The 24,827-nt window shown below is 39.1% G+C and overlaps 1 protein-coding gene across 1 annotated transcript in view; it reads right to left on the bottom strand.

The window, feature by feature from the left end:
- The window catches only part of LOC113019418 (dachshund homolog 2-like), a 115,720-nt gene that overhangs the window by 15,238 nt on the left and 75,655 nt on the right, over nt 1–24,827 (bottom strand). The window contains exons 3-7 of the mRNA XM_026163139.1: nt 16,689–16,799; nt 8,028–8,255; nt 5,516–5,685; nt 4,487–4,592; nt 3,956–4,030 (exon numbers count right to left, since the gene is read on the bottom strand). Of these exons, the coding sequence (XP_026018924.1) occupies nt 3,956–4,030; nt 4,487–4,592; nt 5,516–5,685; nt 8,028–8,255; nt 16,689–16,799 (690 nt within the window). The remainder of the gene's footprint in view (nt 1–3,955; nt 4,031–4,486; nt 4,593–5,515; nt 5,686–8,027; nt 8,256–16,688; nt 16,800–24,827) is intronic.

Below are 24,827 nucleotides of genomic sequence, written 5' to 3'. Positions count from 1 at the left end.
ATCTCCTTATTATGTTTCCATCTTCACTGATTCATCACCTCCATTTTTTTTATTCCTCTGCTTTTCACTCAGACCCCTGCCACCCCTTTCATTATCAAACACTGAAAACGGCCAGGCTTTTCATATATTTACCCTGATTTCTTTCACTAAAATATGTTTGGCCAAAAAATAAATAATGAATAAATAAAGGGTAGAGACGGTGAAGAGGTGGAAGAGCAGAGAATGATTTAAGAAAAAAAGGTAGATTAAATAAGGAGCACAAACAAGGAGATAGTAAAGGAACAAAAACAGGAGCTGGAGGAAATGTTCATCAGTGTTAGACATATTTGAGCTTTTATTTTGAAAAATCAATAGATGGTGAAAGAGATTCATTGTTGGCTGGCTACAATTTGAAGTTCATACCATCCATACTACAGCTCATACTACTAAAGAAAGAATAAAAAACACTATGAATGAAATTTCATGTCAACTTCCAAGTTTCCATTTAAAGAAAAGACACAATAAAAATACAACCAAGGATTTGAAGCGCTGTCAGGTCATTTTTGATAACAAGTTTGGTTTATTATGTTGCTCTGCTACAGTAATTACTGCACTACACCGTCCAGATGGAGCGAGGCCACAGGGAACATTGTGGTCTGTTAACACCCCAGAGAGGAGCGGCAGCACTTCCTGTGTCTTTTTGTGGCTTTTAAAAGTTTTTTTACTCAATACATAATTTTTGTTGAATCACTCTCCAACAATACCAACTACACTACAGACACAGTAAATATTGTAGGTTACTTTCCTGTCTATCTGAAAATAAAACATAAAATCCTTTTAGCACATAAACTCCTTAAGACTTAGGAGTCAAATTATCCTAACATATGTATTTTGTTCTAGAGTGAATCATTTGTACAATATTTGATTTTTGTGGTATTCAACAATCTTAAATTTACCTGGAAGGCAAAGAATGCATTATATACATGGAAAAATGTAGGTCTGTTTATTATTTATAACTAATGTATAAAGAACGTATATAGAATAATTCTAAACATCAATTAAATGGTAAATGTACTTAAATTTAAAGCAGCTTCTTACAAAAGGCTCATTCAGCCACATTTTTTCCATACCAAGAACTTTGAATCTAACGTTCACGGGATCTTGCCCATAGACTTTTTGACATGCAGGTTGGAGGAACCAGAACCAAACCACCATCCTTCCAATTAGTAGATCCAACCATACTCAACAACTTGATTTGTAACATGTCCTTTTTTAGAATGTCAAAATGCGACAGCACAACAAGCTGTTAAAAAAACAAACAAAAAACAGTCTGCTTGATGGACTTTTTGTGCTTTCCAGCGTCCTCTGCAGTGCGTCACCCCTCTTTCACCCACATCTGAAAATCTCCAGACAGGAAAGGAGACGACCCCGTTCATTTACCGACATCAAAAGCAGCCTTTGGGAGTTTCAGAGTCGAGTAAATATGCGTAAATGACCCGGTTCTGTAAAGCGTTCTGCAGAATGACGCTCAGGTTAGGGTTCATCCTTTCACACGCAGGAGTGTGGCTGCTCCATCATTCAAAAAAATTTCTTCACAGACAAACTTCATAGCAAGCAGCTTGATGCGGCCTCCGTAAAAGAGTAGACTCTTCTGGAATCACTCTTCTGGAATCACAATCACTGTCTTGAGTCGCCGAGATCATCTCTGGTAGCGACACTGTAGCTAGAACTTAATGCACCTGGTTTATTCCCACCCATTATTTTCCAAAAATGAAAGGTGGCCGTCAGTGCTTCCCTTTTAGTTTCTACTACAAGCACCTATGGTAACAATTTGGAAATCCTACGTTGCCTTGTTCTGGAGTTATCATGTTCACAAAGTTAGGTTTTTCTTACGGTGGTCCTGAGAGGTCAAACGGACTGTAACTTAAGAAAACACCAGCAAATAGAAAAACGCTGCAAACGGACACAAAATGCAGCGGAAGTTGAATAAATTACATTTAATTTCCGTTTCATTAATAGTTTGATAAAACTTCATCACTGACCTCGACTTAGAGTTTAAACTCACCAAGATTCAAACTCATCCAAGGTTCTTAGTGTATACACCTGTTGTATCAGTTTGAAAATCCTACATGACATCTTTCGAATGATCATGTTCTTGAAGATTTTCATGTTCAAGATTTTCAAAAAATTTGATCTCTGACCCAAGATTCAAACTTTTGGAGATTATGTATCTGAATTTCAGGAGCGGGACCACGCCTCTAAACACGCTCCTTCCGGTTGCCATCTATATAGGTTTCACCAGTTCTGCAACTGTTCATTCTCGCTTACGTGCCCCACCCTCCCTCCCTCCTTGTACTCAATTCTTTAACTTCTTCACTTCTATTTAGTACATGGGGATCTGCCAGGCCCAGGAGCCGTCGCCAGTCCCCTTCGAGGCCAATTCATGTCCAAGCATTCACCTTTACCTACTAAAACGTTGTCAATCCTAAAACGAGGACATGGGCCCAGCTAGTGAAATCTGTGATTTTTAGTGGATTCATCTATGGTATAAGTCAGGGGTGGGCAATCTCACCTTGGGTCAACACACCTGAATCACATGATTAGTTTGTTACCAGGCCTCTGGAGAACTTCAAGACATGTTGAGGAGGACACATTTAAAACCTGCAGGGACACCGGCCCTCGGGGCCTGGAATTGCCCACCCCTGGCTTAGGGGGTAGAGCAGGTCATCTAATAATTGGAAGGCTGGCGCGTCAATCCCGGGCTCATTCAGTCTAAACATCCTTGGAAAAAATATTAAGTCAAGTTGGTCTCCGGAGTGTGAATGTTAGACAGAAAACACTTAAGCACAGGAAAAAAAGTGCTTATATGGGTGAATGAGGCAAGTTGGACAAAGTGCTTTGAGAACTCAGGTAGAGAAGCTCTATATAAGAACCGGTCAATTATCGTATTCACAAAGGCAGGTGTCGACAACATCAACCTTTAATGGCCGAGTGGTAAAAAGCGTTTTTTAAATGAATCATTTTAAAGATTATGAGAAATCTGCCACCTGTAATCAACACTTTTCTAACTGTATTAGGAACCTCCATCTGGGAAAACTTTCATATTCATCCATACATGGCAGAGTGTTTATGTGTTAGATAGTTCCTCTGATAGATAAAAAGCAACAACTGAATTATGTGAAACAAATTGTGTTTGTGAACCTTAAAGCTCTTAAAGTAATTCTGATGCTTTCACTAGCTAACATCAACACAGTCTAAAAAGCCTCAGTTCTGATTGGTTCACAGAGCCTACTATAAAAGGCAACACACCATCACATTTATGAAGGAGGGCTGGCGCGGGGGGGTCACGTGGCCTGACTCCACCGCAGATATCGGATTAAGAAGACAATCTTCGAGACCGAGTTATCTATTTTTCTTTAGCCCTTATTGATTTTAAAGGAAGTAGCACTCCTGCTGATGTCTGCAGTGGAGCTTCAGGAGCGTGAAAGGTGGAGGTGGGGGGAGGGGGTGAGGATGGAGAAAGAGGAATTACAAGAATAATGTGTTATAAGAATGGAAAATACAGCGGACGGGGGGTGGAGAAGAAAGAGTGTGAAGGAGGAAGGAGAGGCCCTGCTTGCTTTTAGTGCGTGACCTCCTGACCCCTTTTAGCCACGCTTCCTTCACTTAGCTTTCCTCGCTCACCCCCACCCCACATCCATCTATCCATCTTTTATCCATCTCTCCCTCCCTTGCTCATCTGATTGATGGTTTGGAGACAGGTGATCAATAGGAGGGGCAGAACATCCTGACTCTTCTGTTTCTCAGTGTGTGTTTGTCTCTGCATGTGTGCGTGTGAATACAGTAGATGAGGAAAGCCCTCCTAAGTGAGGAAATTTATCAGATGTCAGAAGTAACCGGGAGAGGGCTTAGATTAAGGCGAGTAATGGAATATCCTCACTTATATTTAAGTGTGTGTGCGAGTGTGTGGTCCAACCTTTGTCCTTTGTTATTTTCTTGATGGGTGGAGTAGAGTTGGTCAGCGCAACATCTGCATCAGCTGACACCAGTCCTGTTGAACGAAAGCATGCTCTGGTTATGTGTGGGCATTACAGTGTGGACGCATGTGTTTGCATACATGTACATCTTCGTACTTGTGTGTTGTCTAGTGTGTAAGATCTTTACTATACATGCTGCTTTGTTTAAAAAAATGTAAGACAATTACTAAAAACTTATGTTTTGCCTGTGTTCAAGAATGAAAGACAGCATAACCAAATTAGACATATTTAAGACGCTTAAAACCATTAAAGATTTATTTTTATGTTTAAAAACTTACTTTCATGATAACCAGTCAGCAAATCACTTAAAAAAAGCTCAAAGTACACAGTTTACATTGATGTGACAAAGAAAGCAGCAAATCCTCTGATTCAAGAGGCGGAAATGTGAGTACTTTGCATGGTTTCTCAGATTTTTGCATTTAATCTGCCTCTTTGCTGTGTGTGTGATGAGTATGTGTGTGTGTGTGTACCCAGTCTTTCAGGCGAGCTGGAGGCTGAGCTGCTGGGCTGCGACTGCAGAGGAGTATTGGTTTCGTCAACAGACGGGGAGAGCGAGGGGCTGTCACACACTCTCTCCTGCAGGAGGAGAGGCAATGAATGAAAGTAAGTGGAGAGATTCAAACATGTTACACTGGCTTATAACTGGCTGCCAGTGATTAAAGCTCTCTCTCTCTATAATCATTCTCAACATGTCATAAAGATAAACTTTATTAAATTTTTCATTGATAATTACAAAGTTGAGTAAGACTGGCTTTGGATGGTCCGCTGCACAGATGTTTACGTGAGATGATTGAATGAATGTGTATTTGTTGTAGAAATACAACTAATTCATATTTTGTCAGAAATTTGATTAAATAAAATAAAATCCAAAACTTAAAGATATCAAACTGACAACAACACAGCCAAGCTTCCCAAATCCAAATTCCCTCCGGATATTTTGCTTGAAAAATGTATTTAATTATTGCATGTATTTATTTTCACTTAAAATGTGTATTTATTATTATGAAACAATACATCATTACACATCTTTAGAAACTTTAACATCTATTCCAACATCTTCACAGTCTGCACCACTGCATGTATGTGTATAAACATGACGTACGTGTTGTTATTGTCTGTGTAATGTGAAGTACATTTAGAGCAAAAGAAAAATAACTCCTGCATGTGTACACATACTTGGTCAATTAAAGCTGATACTGATTGCACTGCAATTTAAACCAAATGAGCTTTTCTTAACAATTTAAGGACTCAATCTGCTTCTATAAAAGGCTTTAATCTTTATATTTGGGTCTACTGTGTTATTGCGCAGCCTAAATATTTAGAAAAGTAGGGTATATGGTAATTATCTGGTGGGCTGCAGTAGCCACATAAGACTAAAGAGCACTGTAATGGCAAACAAACTCTCGAATAAAAGATTTATGTAAAGATGTAAAAGATTTTTCACACAGGAGTTCCTCATGGATCCCAGTCGGATCCTCTGCAGTTGCGTGTCGTGTTACCTTGATGACAGGTGCACGGTGTACGTGAGTGTGTATCTGCTGGGCTGCAGCGGCCATGTTGGCAATGGTGCTTAGGTGGTTCATCTGTGACATCGCCATGGCAACAGACGCAGGCGGCAGCCCCATGGGCAGCAGAGGGTGGGGCATCATCATAAAAGGCAGATCCAACCCTGAGAGACAAAAAGAGGATAAACTCTCCTCACTCTGAGGCAACCTGACATTAAGGCAGGGGGTCTCAAACTGTGAGGTGGACCCCACTGGTGGGACGTGGATAATAACTAGGTGAAAGACAGGAAGTGAAACCAAGATGAGTCCATATCATTTATTTAAATTTTCAGAGAAAAGTTCTTGCTGATGCTATTGTGCTGACGTTGATTTCAGTTAAATGAAACTGAGAATTTTTTTTGCAAATAGTGATTGGTAAGAGTTGTTGGCTGTGGAGCAGAAGGTTATTATAGTTAACCAAAGCTAAACACAAAACTTAAAGCTATATGTGAAAAAAACTTTTAACAAAGGCAAAAAACAGACTTAAAAAAAACCTAACTGAAATGATTTTGTGAACTTGGAAAACATAACTAAAATAAATATGAAAATAAAACTGGTAAAAATTTAATTACAACTTGTCTGATGAGGCACTGATGACTGTTTAATGAGAAGTTAGTAGTCTAAAAAAACTGAATCACTGCTTTGAAAAAGTTGTTAAAAAATACACACAAAAATCTGTAAAAGCACATTTATTTGCCTTTTTACACATTTTCCTGAATGGTTAATAACTAAAATACATAAATAAGCCTTTGGTTTTATATATTTCAGGTGCATATTCACTTAAAATTAATTTCACGTTTATTGAGGGTAGTCTTTTTTTTTAATTTGAGTGTTCATCTGACATTTGTCCGCCATGCAATAATAATTAAAAAAAGACTAAAACTAACAGTGAGACTAATAAAAACTAAAGCAAAACTAAACATTTTTTAAGCAATAAAAAGCAAACTAAAACAAGGAAATCCACCCTGGCAAAGAACTGAAATCAAACAGGATTAAAAACATAAAGTGAAAATAAAATAAGAATAAAAACAAATGAGAAAATTAAAAAAATTATAAAGGTGGTGAGGCACAACACAAGTGCGGCCTCCCAGAAAAAGCTTGCAAACCATTGCTTTAAAGCAGCTTAACTTAAGAGGAGCATCCACTAGTGTAACAGCAGAAATATGACATGAAATGAAGAAAATGCGAATATGTTTTCTTTTGAACCCAAGTAAAATATTACATACGAGATCTTTTTCTCTCTCTCTTTTTTTTTACATTTGGTTACTTGAAGCTTGATGGTGAAAACGAGACAGTAACACAGTCTGAGATTGTGTCTGTGAACTCAGGTTGAACTTAACCTTGAGGAGAGAGGGAGAAGGAGAGGTGTCATTTCAGTGTCGAATGTCTCGCTAACAAAAGTTAACCAAGCAGAGGAGGACAGAGAGAAAGAAAGACAGGAAGACCAATAAAACACGGAGGTCAGAGGTTTGAAGGGTGATGAGGTGAAAGAAGGGAAAAAGAGAAGGTCAGTTTTGTAGGTTTTTTTCTGTTTTATTCTCTGCCTGCGCTCTTTGAATACATCCTGTACTGGTGCATGTCCTGTCTCCAGGTTTTGTGCTTTATCTCTAGCAACACTTTTACGTTTATTTGCCCAGCTCTCCTTTTTATCCTCCTCTTATCCACCTCTCAGTTTGCCCTTTCCCTCCCCCTCGTCTTCCTCTCTTTACCTCATGCACAGATGCACATCACCAACCACACATTTCACCGTGTTTGTTAGGACTATCCATTAGCTTCGATTCATCCTTTAAAACCCCCCTTCCAAAACCTCTTAGAAGTCCAACCTTGACCTCTGACCTCCAACCTCAGTGACCCCCCCCCCCCCCCCTTGACCCTCAGATAGGCCACTTATTTTCCAAGACGAGCTCCCAGCTAGATGTACACACTTGAGCAGACGCCTCAGCTGTCCCACACACACACACACACACACACACACACACACACACACACACACACACACACACACACACACACACACACAAATGTGCAGCGGCTGCTTTCATTCCAATGAAACAATAACACTGATTGCTGTTGTCGTGACGATTGAAGTGATAGAATAATCAATGTGAGTGTTTGTTGCCGCCGCTGTTCTTTTTGTGTGTGTGTGTTTGTTTGTGTGTAAATATATTACTTCTGCAGTTAGAAAAGGAGTATGAGTGTGTCTCTGTTTATGTGTGTGTGTGTGTGTGTGTGTGTGTGGTGTTGATGAATTGAGTCATTTAGTAGAGTGTGTGCTGATTAATCCCGGCAGAGTGTTAATACAGGAGATGGGAACAGATTAAATGGCGTACATTAACAAATATTGCCACCCTTTAAACACACAAACTCACACACCTTCAGTGTGTGTGTGTGTGTGTGTGTGTGTGTGTGTGTGTTGTCCTTTTTTTCCTTGTGGTTTGTCTCTCGTGGCGTGGATGTGTGCACTCACTGTTTGCCAGTAGCTGTTGCTGCTGGAGTTGCTGTTGCTGATTGACAGCTCCTAAGGCGGGCCCCCTCCCGGCACCTCCCGCTGCACCACCAGTACCAGCTACTCCTCCTCCTCCCACTGGTGGTGCTCCTCCACCACCACCACCTCCTCCTCCTCCCGGCCCTCCGCTGTGGGCACCAGCAGGGGGGCTGGTCAGACGCTCCTTATCCCAGGAACACTCACTTCCTCCTGGGTAGAGATGGAGATATTTTTATTCCAAATGGTCCAAAAATAACAAACAAATACATGTTTGTGTGTCTTTTTTTCCTCATTTTTAAACAACAGTTCATCGGTTCATCCATCTCTGGGTACATTTCTGGGGAAAGAAGGACCCTATAAAGTACTGTGGCTAAAAGTTAATTTCTGTTACAGTCTTACAACAGCGTCGGACAGGGTACCACTATTTTACAGCCCTCCAAAATTGTAACCACAGCCTTTAAACCTTTAAACAGAAAAGCTGACATTTCATAACGACACCTGTTACAAAACTGTGTTCAGCATAGACTGTAAATAAAAGATGTAGTTACTATCAAGCCACCCACTGGCTAGCAAGGCATTACAAATCTTGAGTTGAGCATTTTTGTTGTTGCCATCTTACTGTTGTGAAACCAGCAAGTAGGCTGTAGATCTCAATAACCTGCCTATTGTAAAGCATGCCCTGCTTTATCATCCTTTTTTACCCTAAGGTGGACAATAATGTACAAACTGAACGTCACTTCCTGTTTAGTTAGACTTAAAATTAGCTACTGAGACCCTGAACTCTCAAGGAAATGTTTACCAAGGCCATGAATTAAATAGGTAGTATGGTTGTTTTATCTAAAGCCTGTGCAGCAAGTACTCTTTCAATATATAGATCACCAGCTCAACCAGCTAGTGGTACCCTGCACTTAATGGCTCACTATAGTATAATATGACAGGAACCAGGAAAAATGTTTGGTTGCCCAGTGATTTGTTTTGCTTTTGTTGACTGATTGCAAGTAGTTGCAGTGACCAACTCGTCCACCACTTTAGATCAGAAGTGACTGGTGGTCCAACTCTACTTGTAATCACTCTTAGACAGATTGCCAACAAGTTGCAATCAACTTGAGCGAGTCTGCGCCGATGACTGCAGCTCGTCTCTGACACGTTTCTTTACAGCACAGGACTCGACTCATCTTGACGCTGACTGGTTGCATTCTGGTTATATTCCTATATAAAAGGAATAATGCAGAGCACCTGTATAATTTTGCAGTTAAACTACCATCCTGCAGCAACTACGTCACTATTTGTTGATGAGTTTCTGAATTTCTGTTTTAAAGCAAGTGACTGAAGCATAATGTAGCTCTGCTCTGTATGCGGGGAGCACAGGAGTTAAGCACATGGCAAAAACCCAGAGCAAAGGAGAGAGATTAGCGTGACTATAGATGATGTCAAAATGTAAAAGACACTCTCACAGTGGAAATATGAAAAGAGCGAAGTGCACATAAATCAGGTTAAAAAAAAGAAGCCAAATTTAATTTTACATGTTTTCTCAGAAAGGCCGAGGTCTCTGTGGAGCAACTCAGACCACTACTGATGGATATATCGATCGATAGAATTGATCTAAAAATCCTGGTACATTTTCAAAGCTTCTTCAAACAGCAGGAAACATTTGGTTGTCTGTGAAATTAAAAGGGAATAAAGAAAGTGTCCAAAATCCTGTTTCTTATAATTAAAAATGATAAATGAAATACATTTAGCTTGTAAACAATCACACGCGTGTAAATGACTGACTGAAGCATTATTATTGTGATAAAATGATGATCACCACAACTTTTTTCCGTTGTTTGGATCCAAAATGAATTTAATCACTTTCTCACTTCACACCTTCATTCCCTCTCTCTCTCTCTGTATAGTGCTCCCTCTCTCGCTCTGCACAGTTCTCTCTCTGCTCCCCTGTTCCCTCTCTCATCCATCTTCATCTCCCTCCATTAGTTTGAATTAGCAACCGTCTCTCTCTATTATTGCCTACTGAATTCCCTGCGCTCTGTGAGTGTGTGTCTGTGTGAGAGTGTGTGTGTGTGGATGACAGCTGGGCCTCATCCCCTCTGCCATTTACACCGGGGAAGAAAAGAAGTATAAACAGATGGGCAGATGTTCTCTCTCTCTCTTCTCATTTTTTCCTTGGCCTTGTCCTCTACCTCCCAGCCTCTTTTTTTCTCTTTGCCTCTCCTCCATGTTTCTCTGTCTTTCACTTTTTTGGGCCTTTTTTGCATTTCCGTGTGAGTCTTCTGTGTGTCTCTTCCTCCTTTTTCTCTCCAACTTTCTTAGAAACTTACACCTTTGCTCTGAGGCTACAGCTTGCAGCTCTGACACCTGGATTTCAATTTAGCTGCTGCAAAGTTGTGGCTCTTGTTTCCTTTATTTTGGGGTCAGTAATCATTCCTCTTGTTCATAACATTAGGGTAAAATAAAATCCAGTCTTAACAGGCTTTTAGTGTGAGGGAGTGGGGACTAAACCCAAAGCAAGTTATTTAAAGCTAATAAGAGGGTTGTGAGACTTTATCTTCTGACCTTATGGTCTTTTTAGGAAAAAGAATTTGCTGTTTTTGTTACTTGCCCTCTATCCACTCCACTCCAGAGGATATCCACTTGGATAGATGAATTCAGATTCCTAAACCCTCATTAGCTTCAGATATAGTTGACACACACAATAAGGACTGCATGACCCCTATCATTTCCTCTGATGCTAAACTACAAAAGGACAACCAGCATGAACAGGAAGAAATATGTTTTGGTTAAAGTCATCGCTCCACCTATTCACTTTTTAAAACATCAACCTATGGTAACTGGGATAGGCTCCAGCCCACCCACAACCCTAATAAGTGTAAGCAGAAGACAGGATGGATCGAACCTGTTTTAGGTTTATATGCCACTAACTATGGTGTCAAATTAAGTTTGCTACAAAACTTCTCTTCTCCTACAGCTTATTTAGGCATCAGTCACACAGGCCCAGAGACTGTGCTGGTCTGCAGGCACTAGTCACCTTCAAAGGAAAAGTTGTGCTTTAAAAGGTTAAACTTTCACCGTCAGTGCAAGTAGTTTCAGTCATTATGCAAATGTACTGTTTATACATTAACTGCTTCCTTCACTACAGTGAACGTTTGCAAACATAATCTAATTAGTGATTTTGTCTCCTATCACAGCAGCTCTATAATAATCAGCAGGAGTTCGAGTAATGTAGCTCTTTCTCCATTAATAAAGCAATTAGAGGCAGATTTGAAAAATAATGAGATATGGCGTTACCTTCCTTTGTGAATACCAAGAAAATATCATCTCAATGTGGTTTAATAGTAATTACCCATGTGTTCATCTCTCACTCTTGAGTTTATGGCCCTTTTAATTTGAGTAATCCTCACTGAAATAACACTGCTCTTGTTCAAAAATTCATTTTGATTTCATTCATTTATATTAGATAGATACGATTTATTTCGAACATGCAAATATAATTGAAATAACAAGAGAAAAAAACAAAACTTAAAAATCATCATGTATATATCGATGTCTACAGAATGTGTGTGCTCGAAAAGGAGTAGGATGAAGTTTACAGTTTTCCTGTTCCTACCCCCTTACTTCAAATTTCATTGCTTACAAATCCATATCCAGGATTCAACATATTTATTGATTTGTTATTTAGTATTTATCCACGTTTCTATACAGAAAAAACACTTGTTTGCTTTTCTAACTCGACACAAAAACCTGACACGTGAGTAATTTTGCTGACATGCTTTGGCCCAGCGTCTCACATGTTCTCACTGTTCAATGGTTAGAAGCTGCCATGGAGACATATGTCATGTTACAAGCACTTTATAACCAAAGCTGCTGCCACAAAGTTGCTCTATATGAAATCACCATGTTGCTATGAAGTATTTGCAGTTTTTTCCTCCTCATAGGTTTTATTAACTCCATCTTCTTTCTCACCTCCACCTACAGTGTTTTATTTCCAGTGTGACACTGTGGAACATCTGCATCTACACACCAAATCACACCGTCACACAAAACATCGGTGTGGACAAACAAATGGCGTGATGTGAAATGACATTTAAAAAAGAAGACTTTAAATGTGCTGATGTGACTCACAGAATGGCACAAAAAGTGTTGCGCTATGATTTAAATGTCAGGTTTCATGTTGGTTAATGATACAGAAATAACTGCGGGCCGACGATGCAAAGGTTTAACTCTGCAGCAGCATGTCAACTGTCCTCTCTCCTCAAGAAGGCGGCAGAAAAAGAAGATTCAGGTGAGCAATCAGAGGGGTGGTCTCTTGAACCATGGACAGTTTACACCATTTGTGTACACTTATAGCATTTGTTCTTTAATTGTTGTACACGTGTGACATGCTTTTAACGCCAAGAACTGTCTTCCACTTCCTTTGGTTTCTCCCTTCAGAGGTCACCACAGTGGATCACCTTCCTCCATATCACCCCACTTCTAGCATCCTCCTCTGCATGTCCTCCTTCGCTACATCCATGTAACTCGTTTGAACTCTTCCTCTTCAACATCCTTTGTCCAATATATCAACTATCCCTCCTTTTCAAACCATCCAAGCCTTGCGTCTCTAACTTTGTCCCTCTGAGGTACTCACTGTTAGGTTCTGCTTGCTGGTTGATGGTCTTTCAAACAACTCGCACCAATAATTATCTGCCATTTTGATATCTTGTCCAAGGGAGGATTTTTGATTTCGAAGTTGAAGGCAACATCTAAAAATTAACCTTATGAGTAAAAATAAGGAGAATCACAATTTTTATATTTTCTATATTTTATGTTTACTTGCTATATTACATGTAATGTCTTTGAGTGGACAGGAATGGGAAGCACGGAGATATCAAGACCCCGAGCTTATAAAGAATGTGGCTCAGGGTCGTAAACAGGTTCATCCTTTGTCCTCATGTGCAAAACGCTTCTGTAATTATTTTCTTATCCTTCTGCCTGCTGGTGTCGACAGTAGGCTTAAAAAAATATAAAAAGTTGCGTTGTATTTATGAATAAACCTGCAATTAATACAAATATATGAATTGCGCAACTCCTCACGAACACGTTATTTCAAGTTCTTGTTTCTTCTGTCCTTTCTATTGCACTTCCTCTCCTCCCATGTCTGCCATTGTTTCCTAAACTTCCTCTTCCTCGTTCTTCCATTGAAAAAAAAGAAGATATATTTTCCATTCACACATAAATTGGTCCTTCTCATTTTTCCATCATTCCAATCTGTGTTTTTCTCATTTTTAATGAGAGGAAATACAAATAAATACATTTTAAAAAACGTGACTGTCACCATGATCTGGACAAGCCCGAGCGATCGACTTTCACCCATCAAAACAGCAAAATATCTCTTCTTTTTCTCCCCTTTTCCTCTCGCCCTAAATATCCCTTTCTTTCCTCATGAGTCCATTTTTCCTCTCGCTTTATTTTCTTTTTCATTTCGTTCCTCTGCGCTATTGTCCGCCACAGTTTCCCAGGCCGGTGTGAGTGTCCCTTACAAAGAAAACAAGGTCGGACAATGAAAAGAAGGCTTTCCACGCACTCATGAAACAAAACAAAGAAGAAAAAAATCACTCTGAATGAAATAAAAGAAGGAGAAGAACACAGAGACGAGCAGGAAGGAATAAATAAAAAACGACAGAAGAAAATGAGAGAATAGAGTAACTCTATCGGCCCATTTGCCAGGTCAGCTGAAGAAAAGGAAGAGAAAGAAAAATAGAAACAGGAGAGTCTGGGTGGAAACAGAAGGAAGGACCCCACGCTCTCTCCTTTCTTTTCCTTTTGCTTTTTGTTTTCTGTCTTTTTAATAATTCAGAGAAGCAAACACAGCAGAGATTGACTGAGCCGGAAAACACGTGTGTGCCTAAGTTACCTATGAAAAAGGACTAAAACATAATACTTATAAATTTAAAAAAAAAAGGACTGATTAATACATTTGTTTAATGTTTCAGCTATTGTCAGGCTGTAATCTGACCAGAACTTACATAAGAGATGAGCAAATTTCCATGGAATTCAGGCACTCAGGTTTAGTTTCATTACTTTTGTCTGAAGTATTCTTTTTCTTTTGTCTGTCTTTTATTTCCTTCCTGTCTTCTGTCTTTTTTTGCTTTACCCTGCAGTCATCAGGCAGACAAGAAACTTTAAATGGTGTTAATCGATCTTCAGGGACCTCAAAATGAAAGTAAATGGAGGTTTTACATTAACAAAAAGGCAGAAATCTCAAAGAGTTGCAATTTAATGATTTCCCCTGATCCCAAATTTTGTTTGTGGTGTACTGAAATTCAAATAAGACGAGAGTTACAGACTACACTACCAAAGCACAACTTGACTGTTATTATTATTGGTTTTTTTTAAATCATTGTTATATCTGTAACGTTTCTTCATTAATTTATGTTGTTTTAGATGTGCAATTGATTTGTCTTTTTTTTAAATAAATACCACCACTCCACAGTAAGGTTGGGCATATTTACCAAGGCTTACCCCATTAAGAACAGAACCTGGCAACACACGGCTGCTACTCACCCTCTGGATTGACTGATCGTCAGTATAGAGCACTTCTATGAAAGCTGAAGTTTTGGCAAACTGCTGGTCGGAAGCATTCAGGTGTGTGTTAACACAAAATCAAGAAGGAACGATATCAGTAATGATCTTAGAGAAGCAAATTTGCTGTCCAACCATCTGGGAAGGGTTAAAGGACATTTCCAAACAATTTTAATCTCTAAAAACAAAATGACAGTGTGGCTTTGGTTTCATGTGAACAAACTTCAAGACTTCTAAGTTGGTTAGACGGTGGAGACCAAAGTGGAGTTCTTTAACAATAATGCACAGCAACATATTTGCCACAAAGACTTCACACCAACTGTAAAGCATGGTAGTTAGAGAGGTGATGATTTGTGCTTGTTTTGCAGCCACAGGACCCAGGCTCTTTGCAGTCACTGAGTTGACATGAACTCATTGACTCTGGGGTCAAACGTAAGGCCCTTATGGGTCGGTCTGATGGCTAAAGTTTGGTTTAACTTAGGTTTAAACTGCAACGGGACAATGATCCCAAGCACAGCAGCAAATCTACAACAGAATGGCTTCGTTTCTATGAAATAATTTTGACACAGTGTAATATGTCATGTTGGTCTTCAGCTTAGGTTTTATAATTTTTAATACAACCTTAGAAAGAGGGTATACTTTCCTTTTCCTGTATATAATACAATAAGCAGGTTTTTTTTACTTGAGTATTTTTTTTACCACATTTCTTTAAAAGAAAAATGAATTCCTTTGAAAATAACTTTATCAAGCACTGTTAGCATTAATTAGAAACCTTTTTACTTTATTTTCAACCATTAAGTTTCATGAATTCAGCTCTTTGTCTTCACATTACGTTGTATATTTTATGTTGTACCTATACAGTTCTTGTCTGGCTTGTGAGCACCTATGAATTTCAAGTGACTGAACATACTCAGAAATAAACGCAAAATAACTAATTTATATAAAATAACACCATCTGTGACCAACTTTCATTAAAACTGGCTCCTGGAGTCTTTAAACACCTCTTATGACCATGTACTTGTGTCCCTGGAGACTTCCACACAACATCTGTGTTCTGACAGTCCACTCTTACATTTACTGATCCGTGTCGGTTTACACTTCAGTTTTTGAAAAAGTGAGGCGAGCAGGCTGAATGATTAGCAAGAACTAAAGTCTTTTCAGGTCATTGTTGAAGACTGGCTCACTTTCACACATATCGTAATATTTTTACACTTACATTGCATTTTACTTTGCTCTTTCCTTTTTTTTGTTGATTAACTAAACAGTTTATTGCTTTCAAAGCTGCTGGGTTTAATAATTATTCATTTATAGATGGAAAAGTGTGTGTGTGTGTGTGTGCCTTAGTATTTTAAAAAGCTAAAGAGTTGATATTAATTGATTTCATCGCATTTATTATTTAGAGATTACAAGTTTAATGTGCCATGGATTTAATTACAGTACTTGGCTGTGCGCTACATCACAAGCCCTTTTTTTCTGTAGTGCACGGAGCCATGGATCTTAGACCTTACAAAAGGGAGTATGTGTGTGTGCGACAGAGAGTGTAGCAGTGGGGGTGTGCATTAATGGTGCCATGGATACAGTTAATTATTTGTTTAGACTTGGGCAAACATAACCTTTTAAAGTATGCTGAATTAGCTTTTAGCAGTTTCTGTTTGTAGCTGTCTGCAAATGGCCGAGTCCGTCGCTGGTTGTTAATTTTTTGCTTCATGTTTGTCACTTTACTGTAAACGGTTAAGTGGTCAGGCTTATTCATTTAGGTCTCCAGCTTGCCAGTTTAGCCTGGTTTAAAATACAATAATCGCTCCATGGAATTGCAGAAAAGCAAAAGAATTCTAAAGCAATGAGCTCCCTCTTTCTATATCATAAGCTGCTAAATGATGTTAACATCTGCAAAATAAACAGGCTAGTGTTCATTATGCTGCATAATAAAAGAAACTGGGCTTAAAAACTCAAATTTGCCACCGATTTAGCACCGATATTCACAGGAACTTTCCAGAAACAGTTGACTAACTAGACTTGAAATGTACCCAATAACTTTGGATGCTAATGTAAGTGTGTGTTTGTTTGTGTGTGTGTTTGTCTTACCTGTATTGGAGTGTAAGTCCTCGTTGTCTGACTCATTACCGTTCTGGAGGCTCATCATCATCTTCATCTTCTGAAGCTTCTGGAGCTCGGCCATGGCTGCAGCTGTCAGGCCTGAAACACACAAACACACACACACACGGTTAGTTTCATCATGGCATAGCTCTTCAGGCTCACCGTCATGCCAGTCAATCAAAATTCAAATTAAAGCATTTGCTGCTCTCAAGTTCAACCATTTCTCATGAATAACCAATCACAACACTTGTTACAGCGTCCCTGGACCTCCCAAGTCCTACCTGCCTTTACCCATGATGACTTGCAGGAAGCTGGGACACACACACACACACACACACACACACAGATGCTTGCACTGGGCTGTCGCTGTCAAATTTTCTTTTCAGTGCCAGTGTTTTGCTGAAATGTTTCAGGTTGTGAGCGCAGTTTCAGGAGCCTTGGGCCTGATGTGTATTCGCTGATACACATGCAGAATGTGACACGCATGCAGGGAGATACCCCCCCCCTCCCACACACACACACACACACACACACACACACACACTGACCCCCCCCCCACACACACACACACACACACTGCCCCCCCCCACACACACACACACACACTGCCCCCCCCCCCCACACACACACACACACACACACACACGCACACACACACCCTTTTGTATGAACTAAGATCCCTGGCTCTGTGCACTGACCTGGAACTGACTTCTATACACAACAACCAGCAGAGTGAGAGAGATGACCCTGTGTGTGCGTGCGTGTGTGTGTGTCTTATTGTGTAAAACCCCTATTATGTGTGTGAGTGTGCACGTGAGCTTTTGCATTGTGCTGAGTGTGTCTGTACAGTTTGCTTTCATGTATAAATGTGAATGTGAGGGAATGCATGCATGCTTATCACTGCTATCCGTGCGTGTGTGTGTGTGTGTGTGTGTGTGTGTGTGTGTGTGTGTGTGTGTGTGTGTGTGTGCGTGTGCGTGTGCGTGTGTGTGTGGAGGTCAGTTGGCTTTGCCCCGGTCACGGTTGATGGCTTTGGAGGAATGTCCATTACACACAGTACAGTTGTCTGTACGCTATAAAGAAAATAAGATAGAGGGATGGAGGAGGAAAAGGGGGAAGGGAAAAGGGGGTTGTTTGAAATTTAATTTAAAGCAGGATGGAGGGATAGATGAGGGAGGAGGGGGAGGTGTGGAGGAGAGGAAGTTGTGTGCAGGTTAAACTAGACCTGATCTTTAATCAGTAGTAATAGTAACTAAGCACATTTATGTACTCGTAACAGGTGGATTTGTTTTCCAAAGTTAAGCTCCCCAGCAGCACATGAAGCAGTTATAACTGTCTCTACCAGCTTAACATTGTGTGGATGTGTATATGTAATGCTTTAATATACAAATATTTATCTCCATAATTCAGAAGTGAAAAGAAATACTTATCAAAATATTTTAATTGAATGTCCTATAAGCCAGCAAATGTACAATAAAAAAGTACATTTCCCTCACAGGGTATTGGAGTGAACCCATGATTGTTATATTGATTAATAGATAGAAAGGGTGAGCACTGTGAGTCCTATCACCTTCAAGGTTATTGTGATGTTTAGATTCGTTAAATTTGCAGTTATTGCAGTTATTAATAAGCACAAAACTCATCAACTGGATTTTTTAGATATATCTCGTAACTTTTTTTTTCAGTTTTTAACTTAGTAAGTTCCTTTTTGTATTACATTCACTTTTTTTGCTCTATTATTTATTTAGATTCTTATTTAATGACCTCCGCTGGGACTCTTAAAAAGCACCGTATTTTCACGACCATAAGGCGCACTTAAAAGTCTTAGATTTTCTTCAAAAAGTGCGGCGCCCTATAGCGCGGTGCGCCCTATGTGTTGTAAGGAGGACGTAGTAGAGAACACCATGAGAACGTTAAAGGGTGAAGTGTGGGCGTTGATCGTATATACCGGGACAATCGCACATACCTGTATAAAAGAACAGGTATGTGCATTATGCAGGACATCGTTGTTTTAACAACCCTGAAAATGGCAAAGAGACACGCTTACGAAGCACAGTTTAAACTGAAGGCCATCAGCTACGCGGAGGAACATGGAAATCGAGCAGCGGCGAGAGAATTTAAGATTAACGAATCGATGGTTCGCAAATGGAGGAAGCTGGAAAACAAGCTCTGACAGGTCAAGAAAACGCAGCTGAGTTTCCGTGGACATAAGGCGAGGTGGCCCGAGTTGGAGGAAAGACTCGAGCGGTGGATCATCGAGCAAAGAACGAGCGGGAGAAGCGTTTCGACGGTCACCATTCGGCTAAAAGCAGTTTCACTAGCTGAAGAGATGAACATTGAACATTTCCAAGGAGGTCCGTCTTGGTGCTTTCGTTTTATGAAACTGTGCCATTTTTCCATCCAGACCAGGACTACGGTAGCGCAGCAACTTCCAGCGGATTATAAGGAAAAGCTGGCCATCTTCCGCTCCTACAGCAGCAAACACATCGGCGACAAAAACATCCAGCCCAGCCACATCACAAACATGGACGAGGTCCCGCTCACTTTTGACATCCCAGTGAGTCACACTGTGGAGAAGAAGGGGACCAGCACAATAGCGATACGCACAACGGGGCACGAAAAGTCTTCTTTTACTGTTGTGCTTGGCTGCCATGCTAATGGACAGAAACTGCCGCCTATGGTGATTTTTAAGCGAAAGACTTTGCCTAAAGAGAAGTTTCCAGCAGAAATCATCATTAAGGCAAATGAAAAGGGCTGGATGGATGAGGAAATGATGAAAGACTGGCTGAGGGAGGTGTATGTAAGGAGACCAGGTGGTTTTTTCCACGCAGTTTCACTAAGAGTGGAAGGCAGCGCCGGGCGAGTTACGCCACAATTTGCCAATGGATTGTAGATGCTTGGGCTAACATGTCTGCTGGCACTGTTGTTCGAGCTTTCGCAAAAGCCGGCATCGTTTCCGAGGAGCCGCACGGCACGGAAAGTGACTCTGACAGTGAAGACAGTGAACCTGGCATGTTTGATGGAGATTTAGCGCAGCTGTTCAATTCAGACACAGAGGATGAGGACTTCCATGGGTTTGATTGATGATAAAATGTGAGTACCAAACTTTGTTTTGCTCCTGCTTTATTTTTAAATACGCACACTTGTATGCTTGTGTGTTGTTGATGATGACGATTATTGGTAATAAAAATGTGAGTACCAAACTCAGTTTTGCTCCTGCTTTATTTTTAAATATGCACACTTGTATGCTTGTGTGTTGTTGATGATGACGATTACCGGCAATAGAAATGTGAGTAAGGTACCGAATTCAGGTTTGCTCCCGCTTTATTTTTAAATACGCATACGGTACTTGTATGCGCCCTATGGTCCAGTGCGCCTTATGTGTGTGTTAAATACAGTAAGGGCACACATAACTGAGACTGCGCCTTTTAGCACAGTGCGCCTTATGGTCGTGAAAATACGGCAGTTAGAAACTTGTGTATTTAAACAGGCTTTCTGGTTCTGTTATTTTAAAACGGCCTGTTTATTTTACTGTGTCTATCTCTTTATCTTTTTACTTAATTTTACTTTATTATCAAAAACATTAGGTGTAAAATGCTAACTGTATAAAACATTACCAAAACACTGAACACAATAAGCTGAAAAAGGCAGAAACTTTATGGAGCTATTTTGGTTTTGTGTTATTTTATTTTATTTCATTTCATTGAGCTATTCTGCTAATGCTTATGGTTTGGCTGCTTTAACCCAAGAGTTTATCCACTTTTAGATCAATACAGTGCATTTCATCTTATCCTGTGGATGAGGAGGCAGTTTTATACAATTTTCATACCAAAAGAAAAAATATAGGATCATTTAAGAAAATATATAATAATAATAATAATAATAATAATAATAATAATAATAATAATAATAATAATAATAATAATAATATACTATAATAGCAGAATGCAGTACAATATTGAAATACAGTTTTTTTTTACAGCCGCTAGGACACATTTCACAATACTTAGGTCACTTTTGCAAAACTCTTCACACAACCCTCCTAACTGACCGTCAGCTTGGCAAAGCAGTTCATTTCACATTCAAAATGCACTACAACTACCAAAACACTTTATTCAGGTCTCAAATAAACTCATTCTTCCAGAACACTAGCAAAGGTTGACAGCCGACAAACACACTTTGTCACCCACAAAACAATGACCTAAAAAACACTAACAACATGTAGCATGACACAGTGTTTTCTTGTGTAAAACAAGGACACATCTCTCTTTATAATTTCAATATATGTTACTGGAATGAATCAGACATCATGCAGAATTTGTTAATATTTGTTTATGTATTTTTAATTTTTTGCACTGAGTAATCCCAAAATACAAGAATTTGTATACACACCATCCACTGATACATATACAATAGTAATGCTAATCTACTCGGTCTCCTCCATTTGGCCACAGGTTCTCATCCACATCACAGGGCAACACACCTAGGAAAGAATCTTCTGGCATTCCAGAATTGAAGGAGTTGAAAAATTGAAGGCAAGGCAAGGCAAGGCAAGTTTATTTGTATAGCACAATTCAACAACAAGGTGATTCAAAGTGCTTTACAGAGACATTAGAAACAAGAACAAATAAAAAGCATTGTGTAGATGTTCATCTACAATGAGAATAAGCTGTGGCTGGTTAAACTGCATTTTTAGATTTAAAATATGTTTCAATAAAATATTGCTGTTGCATTTTGCTGTCTTTTTAAGTTTTGCATTGTGTTATTGTTTTGACCATAAGTTTAACAGTTTAGAAAACAGTATGTAAGCACATGCAAAATGTCCTGTCCGTACAAAGATTTTTGGCAGTTGTTGTGTCTGAGTGAGAAAATAATTCATGAAATTTGAGAGATGTAGTCATTGAATGCATTTTGTGCCAAAACAATGATAACTGGTCCTCAGTTTAGCCCACATAGACTTCTGTTGTGCTCACTGTGTGAGGAGTTTTGCAAAAGTGACCTAAGTATTGAGAAATGTGTCCTAGCATCTGTAAAAAACTGTAATATGGAAAATAACCATTAGCTTTAGATCAATTTTGACTCATAGGTTTTCACACTTTTTATAATTTATAATATAAAGTAACACTTGTGAAGGGAAATATTCTCTGACAGAAAATTAAATGGATTTTTAATTATCAAAAATTATGAAAATGTGACATTTCTCTTATGCAAATGTAGCAAATACGAGAAATGTAGCAAATAAAATAAATAAAAACATCCCTGAGTTCGGGGCGAAAGCTGTACAGACTGGACATCATACCTACTTTTGGACCAGGTGATATGACAAAACATTTACACACTTACATATTTGTCAGTTCCAGTTTTTAAAAAACATTGCACATCAAAAAAAAGAAAACTTGGGCAAAGCCAAAACTGAAATTCCTCTTCAGCACACAATGACTCGGACTGTTAATCAGTCCACGAATGGCAAAAACAACAGATCGAGCAGAAAGAAAGAGCGACCGAAAGAAAGACAGAGGTCTATTCAGAGAGCCTGAGGGAGAGTGACCAGACGTATTGTCTGCTGCCTGCTGAGAGAGGAGGAGGAGGATGAAATGAAGAAAGATGATGGAAAAAAAGAGGGCAAAAATAAGTTTTTTTTCTTGAGTCGACGCCATCGAACTGCTGCCCAAAAACGCTAAAGAAAGCACATGATTCTAAATTAAATCATGTCACGTAATTTTCAATGATTTTTTAAAATTATTCTGTATAAATTCAAGAAATAGCTTTTGTAATTTAATATACACAACTGACATGTTTGTATTATTAATCTTTCATTTAATGGGTGAAATACCTTAGTGATAGTTCAAGGGGAAAAAAGTGAAGACAAGTCTTCTATTAGGAAGAATGAAGAAAAACATTCAGACAAGACGATATGAAGGAAGGCCCAAACATAGAAAGGGAGTTTGAAAATGGAAAAAAGGGGAATGGCATGGGAAAAAGTGGGACTGATAAAGGAAAGAAGGTCAGATAGATTAAAAAAAAAGTGAAAGGAAAAACTTGCTGTTTTATGGGGAAAAGGGAAAGAACAAAGAAGCATGAAACAAAACTATATTATGGGAAAGATTTGAAGAAAATATGTGGCTCTTTACCCAGGACAGTGTCAATGTGTCAACGAAATTCATACCACTACGGTTCATTCAGGAGTGTACAATTGTTAGGTGAATATGTGTGACACTGTGTTAATATTCCCAAATGAAACAGGTCAAAACCTCTGACTTTTCTTCTATTGCAACAATGAATTTAGCATTTGTTGCTTTGAGTTAGCTGGACTGACATAAAAGTTTGCACATGTACTTGTGTCTCTCTGAGGATGAATCCTTAAAATGATATACTAATCAATGAATGAACTGACTTTTCTCAGGCTTCATGGTTTCAACAACTACTGGATCGAGAACTATAAAATTGTGTATATTCTGATGCTTCACTTTAGACCAATGCAACAACAAATTTAGGTTTGTACCTTTAAGGTGAATATTTTGATGAGACTGAATGCCATTAATTTTTCCCCCGAGGAACAGTAGTAAATGCTAGCTGGAAAACTGTGACTGAGAGAACCTCAAAATTACTGGATTGAAACAAATGTTCCCTTCATAACAGCTAAGTTTTTGTCCAACATCACGATCAGGTTTACACTTCAACCTGGGTCCTACTTCAAAATGTCAGCAAAAACGTAATTTTGATTAACCTCATCTAATGCTGTAGTATAACACTAACAATATAGCTCGTTAGCATGCTGATGTTGGCACACTGAGAAAAGCATTTATTTTTAAAGCTACAGAGCTGTTAACATGGCACTCACCAAATTCTGCATGATTTTTACCTCATTCATACATCTCCATGTAATCAGCATACATCTGAAAACCTGCTCCAGAGCTGAGGGAAGTCTTTTATACATGAAGAAAAACAAGTGGGCTGAGAATAGATCCCTGTGGAACACCTGTTGGAAAGGACTAAGTTTTTTAAAATCATTTTTCTGATTAGAAAGGAAAGATTTGAACGTTTACCATGTTGATGGATGAGAATGTCATGATTTAATGTATCAAATGTCTTTGAGTAAAAGAGTAACTGTAAAGAAGGTAAAATATATATATTCATAATTCATCAAAAATGTTGCTGCTTTTCTTTGAATACAAATGAACTCCAATCTAATCTATTATTTCTTCCTTACCTTTTTTCAACAGGTAAACATCTTACTGGATATCTGTGAACAGTTTTTTAAAAGCAACCTGGTTTCAAAGTGATGCTATCATAGATGTTTTTACTACATATCAAAGAAGCTCCTTTAATTATCCAATTCAGGGGTGCAGGGAGCCTATCCCAGCCACAACAGGGCAAGAGGCAGGGTACACCCTGATCAGGTTGCCAATGGGACAAAGGGCTAACAAAGAAAGAGACACTTAGTGGCAATTAAGAATGGCTAATTAACCTAACATGTATGTCTTTGGACTGTAGAGAAAGCACCAGTACCCGGACAGAACCCATGCAGAAACAGTGACAGTCAGTTAAACCCACTTTAAACACTTTGAATTCACCATCTGGATTGCTCATAGGTGTGAATGGTTGTCTGTCTCTCTGTGTTAGCCCTGAGTGGCAACCTGTCCAGGGTGTATCCCACATCAAACCCACTTTCACCCTTAATTGGACAAATGGAAGAAAATGGATGGATGGTATCTGTATTTGTTGTCGTCTGAATGACAGACTTATTATTCCTTAATAGTTTTCATCTGAAAAAAAGTTGTTGAGATATTTTGTCCTGTACTTGTGGGCACAAGTGCAGAACATAAATAAGTCACTTTCATTTTGTTGCGTTGAAAGTTGAAGTCAAGATGTTCCATTCAAGTTTTTCAAATTTGAGAATGAACGCTTGGGAATAGAAAACAAAGAGAGGTACAAGGGGATGGGGTTAAAATAGAAAATGGAGTCCCTCTGTGGGGTCAGGACTGCATTTACACATTGATTACTCTGAGGAACACCTTGACACACACACACACACACAGTTGCATTTACAGATACAGGAAACACACATGGGTGGACACGTACACACATTTGATCTCCATGTACACACACACTCAGATACAGAGTCAG

This window comes from Astatotilapia calliptera, chromosome 3 (genome assembly GCF_900246225.1).
Source record: "Astatotilapia calliptera chromosome 3, fAstCal1.2, whole genome shotgun sequence".
NCBI classification, from domain to species: domain Eukaryota; kingdom Metazoa; phylum Chordata; class Actinopteri; order Cichliformes; family Cichlidae; genus Astatotilapia; species Astatotilapia calliptera.
The sequence above is the reverse complement of the archived record's forward strand: the minus strand, read 5'-3'. Positions and strand labels throughout refer to the sequence as shown.